Here is an 8312-nt window from a genome sequence, read left to right as displayed (position 1 = left end):
CAGGCGCGTCCCAAGAGCGCCGCCCCCGCCCCCAGGAGTCCGCTGGAGCGAGGAGCCCCCTGCAGGGGAGGAGGCGAGCGGCGGGCGGGACGCGGCGGCGGGCGCGCACCATGCAGTCCCGGCGGGGCCAGCGCCGGCTGTTCACCGTACTGTGAGACTGCTGGGTCCTCCGGCCGCCGCATACTGCCTTCCTCTCGCCTAGGTGCTGCAGGCGCGCTCGCTCTTCGTCTGGCTCTTGGACCCCGGTGAAACGCACGGCCTGCCCCTGCCCTGCCCCGCCCGGATCATGCGGGGGGCCCCGGAGGAGGAGAAGGCGAGTGACCGACCTGCGGCGACCGTGTTCAGGGGGCGACTCCCTCTCTGAGACGCCCCCACCTGCTGCCATGTGCCGCCGCCTCGGATACCCAGCTTATCGCCAAACTTTCCCGGTGCCAGCTTGGCTCTGAGTCGCGTTTCTGAGTAGAGTATCCCAGGGACGGAGGACCCAGGCTGGCTGCGGACTATCTGCTTCTCTGGGGATCCGCGTAGGTGAGATCCCGCGCCTTCCCCTTCTCCCAGTTCTTCTCCCTGGCCCTCTATCCTTTTATGGGAGGGAGGGGGGCACTGTGCGCTCTGACTCCGGGGTCCAACCTGGAGGGCCCAGCGGAAAGGGAGGCGGGGCGGGGCGTGGAGTCTGTAGTTTGGTTTCTGGAGGTGGAGAGGAGAGAAGCGAGAGAGGTTAGGTTTGGAGACCGCTTGCAGGGACTGAGCCGTTGACGCCCCTCTAATTGAGAGTGGTTGCAATTTTTCTTCTTCCCCATCTTCTTTTTTAAAGAGTACTTTCCCTGGAATCGGAGCCCTAACTGCTTCTCCCCAGTCCTATCCGGCGAAGAGCTGAGCGCTGCCTGCGGAGGGAAGCAGCGCCTTCCCGAAACAGTTTAGCTTTGGGTGGATTTCTTGAAGAGAAAAAGAAACCAACAGGTTGCCAGCTCCGGCGCCACACAGAAGTCGGCGGAGAGGGAAGCCCCGGCCCCGGTTTCCCCTGCCTGCGTCGGCCCCGCGTGGGCCGCGGGAGGCGAGGGGAGGGAGGGGGCTATGGCTCGGTCTGACCCGTCTGCGCCGCCCTCGCTGCTGCTGCTGCTCCTGGCGCAGCTGGCGGGCCGGGCGGCGGCCGCCTCCAAGGCCCCAGTGTGCCAGGAAATCACGGTACCCATGTGCCGCGGCATCGGCTACAACCTGACGCACATGCCCAACCAGTTCAACCACGACACGCAGGACGAGGCGGGCTTGGAGGTGCACCAGTTCTGGCCACTGGTGGAGATCCACTGCTCTCCGGACCTGCGCTTCTTCCTGTGCTCCATGTACACGCCCATCTGCCTGCCCGACTATCACAAGCCTCTGCCTCCTTGCCGCTCCGTGTGCGAGCGCGCCAAGGCCGGCTGCTCGCCGCTCATGCGCCAGTATGGCTTCGCCTGGCCGGAGCGCATGAGCTGTGACCGCCTCCCAGTACTGGGCCGCGACGCCGAGGTCCTGTGCATGGATTACAACCGCAGCGAGGCCACCACGGCGCCCCCGAGGCCCTTCCCTACCAAGGCTACCCTCCCAGGCCCACCAGGGGGGCCATCCTCAGGGGGCGAGTGCGCCGCTGGAGGGCCGTCGGTGTGCAAGTGCCGCGAACCCTTCGTGCCCATCCTGAAGGAGTCGCACCCGCTCTACAACAAGGTGCGGACGGGCCAGGTACCCAACTGCGCGGTTCCCTGCTACCAGCCCTCCTTCAGCCCCGACGAGCGCACGTTCGCCACCTTCTGGATCGGCCTGTGGTCTGTGCTGTGCTTCATCTCCACCTCCACCACTGTGGCCACCTTCCTAATAGACATGGAACGTTTCCGCTACCCCGAGCGCCCCATCATCTTCCTTTCAGCCTGCTACTTGTGCGTATCGCTGGGCTTCCTGGTGCGCCTGGTCGTGGGCCATGCCAGCGTCGCCTGTAGCCGAGAGCACAGCCACATTCACTACGAGACCACGGGCCCTGCGCTGTGCACTGTTGTCTTCCTACTGGTCTACTTTTTCGGCATGGCCAGCTCCATCTGGTGGGTCATCCTGTCGCTCACCTGGTTCTTGGCAGCTGGCATGAAGTGGGGCAATGAGGCCATCGCCGGCTATGCGCAGTACTTCCACTTGGCTGCATGGCTCATCCCCAGTGTCAAGTCCATCACCGCGCTGGCACTGAGCTCCGTGGATGGGGATCCAGTGGCTGGCATCTGCTACGTGGGCAACCAGAACCTGAACTCACTGCGCGGCTTTGTGCTGGGTCCTCTGGTGCTCTACCTGCTAGTGGGCACACTCTTCCTCCTGGCAGGCTTCGTGTCGCTCTTCCGCATCCGTAGCGTCATAAAGCAGGGCGGCACCAAGACAGACAAGCTGGAGAAGCTCATGATCCGCATCGGCATCTTCACGCTGCTCTACACGGTGCCGGCCAGCATCGTGGTGGCCTGCTACCTGTACGAGCAGCACTATCGCGAGAGCTGGGAGGCTGCGCTCACCTGCGCGTGCCCGGGCCCCGACGCCGGCCAGCCGCGCGCCAAGCCCGAGTACTGGGTGCTCATGCTCAAGTACTTCATGTGCCTCGTGGTAGGCATCACGTCGGGCGTCTGGATTTGGTCCGGCAAGACTGTGGAGTCGTGGCGGCGCTTCACCAGCCGCTGCTGCTGCCGCCGGCGACGAGGCCATAAGAGCGGTGGTGCCACGGCTGCTGGGGACTATGCCGAGGCGAGCGCAGCGCTCACGGGCAGGACTGGGCCGCCGGGCCCTGCTGCAGCCGCTTACCACAAGCAGGTGTCCTTGTCGCACGTGTAGGAGGCCGCAGCAGAGGGACGGGGCCACGAGTGAGGGAGGGGGGGTTGTTTTGTTTGGTAGCTCTGCCAAGGTCACTTCCGTTTACCTTCATGGTGCTGATGCCCCCTCCTGGGGCAACTTGGAGAGTGGGGAAAAGGGCCCTTTCTGGGGAGTTGCTAGCTGTCTCACGTGTATCCTATTTTGCGTTTCTTACTGTCTTCTTTAGGGAAACCCTGTTTTTAATTTATATGTATTTTTCTTAATTTTTAACTTTGTTGCATTTTGGCAACAAAATTGACCTTTGCTTTGGGGGCTTTACAATCCTAAGGTTGGCATTATAATGAAGTTCCACTTGGTTCAGGTTTCTTTGAACTGTGTGGTCTCAATTGGAAAAATATATTTCCTATACTTGTGTCTTTAAAAAAAAATGTGAACAGTGAAAGTTTGGGTTGCTATGACTGGGAAGTTGATGGGTGTGCTTTTTCAGCTTGTTTCTCCTTCCATGGCTTAACTTGTCCAAAATGTTTTAAGGTGAGCTCCCTGTCCCTGCTTGTAGTGCTAAGTGAGGGGAAACTCCTAGTCATACCAAGGAGTGGGGAGCATAATGTGGTTAGGGCCTCCCAAAAGTGACCAGATTGGGGAGTGTTTAGTGATTTTGTGTTCATTTTAGCTTTGTTTAGCGAGCTTTTGGTAATCACTCTTAACAGTGCCAGCGTTTTGAATAAGTTAGAGACTGCATTATAGGGTCCAAGTTTAAATGTTTGGAATAGCGAGAACCTAAATGATGAAAATTGGTTAATATTGAAATCTAGACTAATAAGGTGGGAGCTCTGTGCTAGAGGAGTGAGTGGTACTTAAGCTTTAGTGAACCCATTTTTTTTTTTTTTACAAAACAACTTATAATTTTGGTAAAAGTAAACCCACTCCTTCTGGAAGTACTTAGTGATACTTGCTAAAGGGGCTTGCTTTGTAGATTAAGGACTAAACTGAATATACCTCCAGTAATTAAGTAAATTTCCAACATTTACCTGCTCCACCCCCATCCCACCTCCTTTATCATGTTAAACAGTCTTTTTGCTTTTCTTATTCCTCCTCTTCTGGAGAGCTGTGATTAGAAGCCACACCCACCCTTGAATGAGGAGCTGGAAGGGGGGCGGGGGCGGAGGGAGGCTGGTTGGCTACCTGTGAACAAACATTGGCAGCAATGAGGGAAAATAAGTGTCCCTGGACTTTGGACGAGTGTGTAGCCAGATATTCCAAAAGCGGCAAGACATTGCTTTCTGAGGCCTCTGAAAACAAAATAAGACCCAGAACACATTTGCATAAGCTTTTAAAATATGGATCTGTTAACTGCTGTCGTTGGAGGAAAGCTGTTTCTTCCAGCCTCACCTCCGTGTATTTTTCTTTTCCTCTTTTTCTGAGAAAGCCTGTATATTGATGAGTGGGCTCGCACACGTACACACATGTTGCTGTTAGAAAATTCTGTTTGCTTTTCTAATCTGTTTAAGCATTCATATATGAAAGCCTATATATTGATAAATACACACACACACACACACACACACACACACAGAGACACACACACAGAGGTTTCTTTACTATTAGAAAATTCTGTTTGCTTTCCTAATCTGTTTAACCATTCATGAAGAGTGTGAAGCCATTACTGGGGAAGAGGGTGACAGTGCTATGGCCAGCAAAATACCAATGACCAGGGTTGAGTAGGACTAAATTTAGGAAGCTAAAATGGCAAAAGCAATTAAAATTTGAGAACGCCTCCCTAGGAAAACATGTCTAGGCATTTATGCTTCATTTATACCAAAGTTGGAAAAGAAAGATTTAAGCCCAGGTCAATTTTTACTTCACGAGTATTAAGTAAACACACGTATAGCTCCCATAATGCATTTAAATATTTTGCTGTGGGAAGAAGCTTAGTATAGTTTTAAGGACTCTCAAAAACTGTTCACATTTATAAAAATGCACTGCTCTTACACATGTATCCCCTGAATCAAAATTAAAATTTCAGTGCGTGTGACAAACCTAGTATACATAGCCTAGAGAACTTTTTACACATCTGATTCCTCTAGTTACTAAGAAGATTCTTCTTAGAACCTTGAAATAATTCCCCTGTCTGAGGGCCAGTTCCTCTCCTATTTTTCAAATGAGGACTTTTTCTGATCACCTTGACCTCTTCCCTCATTCCAAACGTACATAGAGTGTTCTTCCTTTAGTCATTGTGCCTAATTTGGATTGTCCCCGTGCCATCTTTTTCTTCGTGGTACACAGTGTATCTAAAAGTTGTGGGATGAATGGATGAAAGTGACTTAATTCTTCATTTTAAATAATTATTTTTTCATTCTGGCCACATGCCAAACCTAAAAAAGACCAATTCAGATGAAGACAGTTAACACAAAGAATACTAAGCAAAGGAGAGGCAACATAGGTGATGTTTTGGGGGGTCTACTTTCAGAGCTGCTTCTTTGTTTTCAGTCTCTGTTCTCACCCCTGCTCTCTCTCCCTTTCCTCAAGGATAATGCCCACCTGCTTCCCTAGTCATATAACCATCACCCCACCCCCTGCCCAAGGGAGAGAAGCCAGAGCTATTCATGGTCACCCCCTGTTTCCATCCCACATACTCTGTCCCCCCTGATTTGCATTTTTATTATACAAACAGTACGTACACGTGAAAATAGTTGTAAAATGAAAGGTGGTGGGTGGTTGAGCAACCTCTTCACAGCCAGCTTTGTGAAGTTGGAGAGGATTTAGGGCTCAGTTTAGTCTCGCATGTGCAGCTTCCGGGCTGTTCCTTTCACAGTTCAATTTTAAGCAATGTCTTACTCCATAGATTAGGGGTGGATATTTAGAAGATTGTCTAAAGGAACTAATGTGACCTCTCAGTGAATCAGTCAACATGATTTTAGGAAGTCTTTTTATTTATATTCCCTCCACATTTTGAAGTTGTCCAAATTGGCTGAAAATAATTGTTCTTGGTGCCTTATTGGTTTATCCTTGCAGACCTTTGTCATATTTTCACATGACCACTTCTAATGACGGCCTGTGTGTGTGTGTGTGTGTGTGTGTGTGTGTGCGCGGTGTGTGTGTTACCCTATAATTGTGTGCATGTACAAGCTTAAATAACGTGCCGACAGCACTGTTTCCAAGTTGGTATTCATTAGGCTGTTTCCTCCTGGGCCAGGGCTGCACTGATCCTGACATCGGCTGCCGGGAGAAAACCTCATGGATCCCACACCGAACCTTAATAACAGCATTCGTGACCTGCACTCTCAAGTACAGAATGGGACCCCCAGAGCTAGGAAATGTAGTTGTATATTTTAATGAACTGCTACCCCTGCTAAAGAGGCTTCTTTCACTTTTGTGCTCTATAGAAAGACCAAGGGGGGCAGGAGGGACAAAGCTTTGAATAACTGCTTTCTAACACCGAATGTGGCAGACAGGACAGAGCACATCACAAATCTAGGCAGGTGTGAGGTACAGTGGCTGAGAATTGCCTGCTCCCTCTGCATGCCCTTTCTTGCCTCCAAAGTCCAATCAAGTGATTCTGGGAAAGAAATACACCTGAGTTGGGGAGGGTGGTTCTGAAAGAAAAAGCTACCATGACATTAAAGCAGGGTGAGGGGTAGACGGGAGGTAAGTCACTAAGTAACCCGACTCGGAACTCAAAGCTTCTAGCAGCTTGATGACAATTACAGGATTTATTTCAACCGGGATAATGTCTGTGGTACATCATTTTAAAACAATATTACTTAATGTTACAAAGTGTATGTATAGTATGTATGTGTTGTGGATGTGTATATACATAATATATATTATATATATGAGAGATTTTAGTGACTTTTGATACGGGTTTGGTGCAGGTGAATTTATTACTGAGCCAAATGAGGCACATACCGAGTCAGTAGTTGGAGTCCAGGGCATTTAACACTTTTTATGATTTCCATATATGTATAGTGCCTATCCCATGCAGTATCTTCACTGTCATGTCAAATGCAGAACTCACGAACCTGAGCCAGCGATATTTTATTTGTAGACAATCAACTTGAATCTATAAATTATTACTGGCAGATGATTATAATTCTGAATCCATAGCACTAACAAATGGAAACCCAGAGCATCTTGAGAAGTTTTTTTGTTTCGTTCCTGGAAGTCAGTAGAACAGCTGTGTATGTGGTTATGTTAGTCTCATGATACTTAATTTGCTGACCTTATATCAGAAAAATTTTGTATGTATTATATTTGCGGGAGGTAAAATGGTTTGAGATTTTTATCAAATATGGAGAGTAGTTATTTATGAAAAACAAAGAAATGTCTATTTTTGTTTCTTTGTTCCCAATTAATGTAGATAAATTTTAAAGTGCATTAAAGCAATGGTAAAGAAAATAAAAAGATGCTGTACAAGTCTTTTTCTCCTCATACTTTTATGGAGACACTGCCTTTTAAGAGTATCTGAGGAGATATGTGGATTCTAACTTCATAATCAAATTTCTCAGATGTACTTAATATAGAAATGGTAATGTTTTTATTAATAAGAAAATCAAGCAAATTCCAGTCACCAGAAACAACTAATGAAAACTTGCTTTATTTGAATATACTTCATAGGTTTCTCTTGCTGGTCCTGTTACTGTTTCATGATTCACTTGAAGAAATGAAGGGGGGGCACACATAAAAACAGAGGCATAGCCTGAAACTGTGTTATGTTTTATACTCTGTACTGCACCTGTCTGGGTAGATGTTGGTGCTGTTGTTCTGTGTGTCTGGTTGGGGAGCAGGAACTCCCAAACTGTTTCTCATTCACCAGTTAGATCTACAACTTGATACTAAGCTATAAATACCAATCAGGAAGCCCAAATAAGAGGATATAAATTGATGTAGAGTTGGCATTTCCCTGATAATCTGGAAAGATGCTTAGTAAACCTGAGATACTGTCATTGGAGTACTTTCTTACTGGCTACTGCTTCGGCAAAATGCAGACTAGCTGCCAGTTTACCAACTACCACCTCACCTAGTGCTTGGTATGTCCATTCTCCAGCAGTGCTCTGAGACGTAAGTATATGGGAGAAGGTAATTTAGGAGCTTACCACCTTGTTCGGGGGGAGATGAGATAAAACCAGCAAGAGGGGAATTACAATATGAGAGTGTGATTCAGCGTCAGAGCGAGTGCTAGGAACATGATTAGACGGGTTCATAAGTCAGGGCAGTTGGGAGAAGAATGGAGAATATAGGAGTTGAACTGGATCCTAATAGAAGAGCATCTATATCTTACCTGTACGGGACTCTAGTTGGCACATCTTCCCAGTGCTTTCTCATTGCTCATTTCCCACCAAAGGAAAAGAGAGGAAAGGGGAAGGTCACAGGCTAAAGCAAAGGGACTGTTGGGACTTAGAAGGTGGGCCCTGAGTATTATTGGTAATGATGCTTCTTTTAGTGATTTAATTAAAGAACTCTAGTTTGTCACAGACGGAAACATGATTGAGAGGCAGTAG

The 8312-nt window shown here is 48.8% G+C and overlaps 1 protein-coding gene across 1 annotated transcript; it reads left to right on the top strand.

Annotated features, from left to right (window-relative positions):
• The first annotated feature begins 302 nt into the window (after window positions 1-302).
• FZD5 (frizzled class receptor 5) lies at window positions 303-7005 on the top strand. The gene is made up of 2 exons (XM_039844586.1): window positions 303-528; window positions 815-7005. Exon 2 carries the CDS (start codon window positions 1075-1077, stop codon window positions 2833-2835), a length of 1761 nt encoding a protein of 586 aa, XP_039700520.1. The 5' UTR covers window positions 303-528; window positions 815-1074; the 3' UTR covers window positions 2836-7005.
• Window positions 7006-8312: the final 1307 nt, after the last annotated feature.

This window comes from Pteropus medius, unplaced genomic scaffold (genome assembly GCF_902729225.1).
Source record: "Pteropus medius unplaced genomic scaffold, Ma_sr-lr_union100, whole genome shotgun sequence".
NCBI classification, from domain to species: domain Eukaryota; kingdom Metazoa; phylum Chordata; class Mammalia; order Chiroptera; family Pteropodidae; genus Pteropus; species Pteropus medius.
This window is presented reverse-complemented; position numbering and strand designations above follow the sequence as displayed.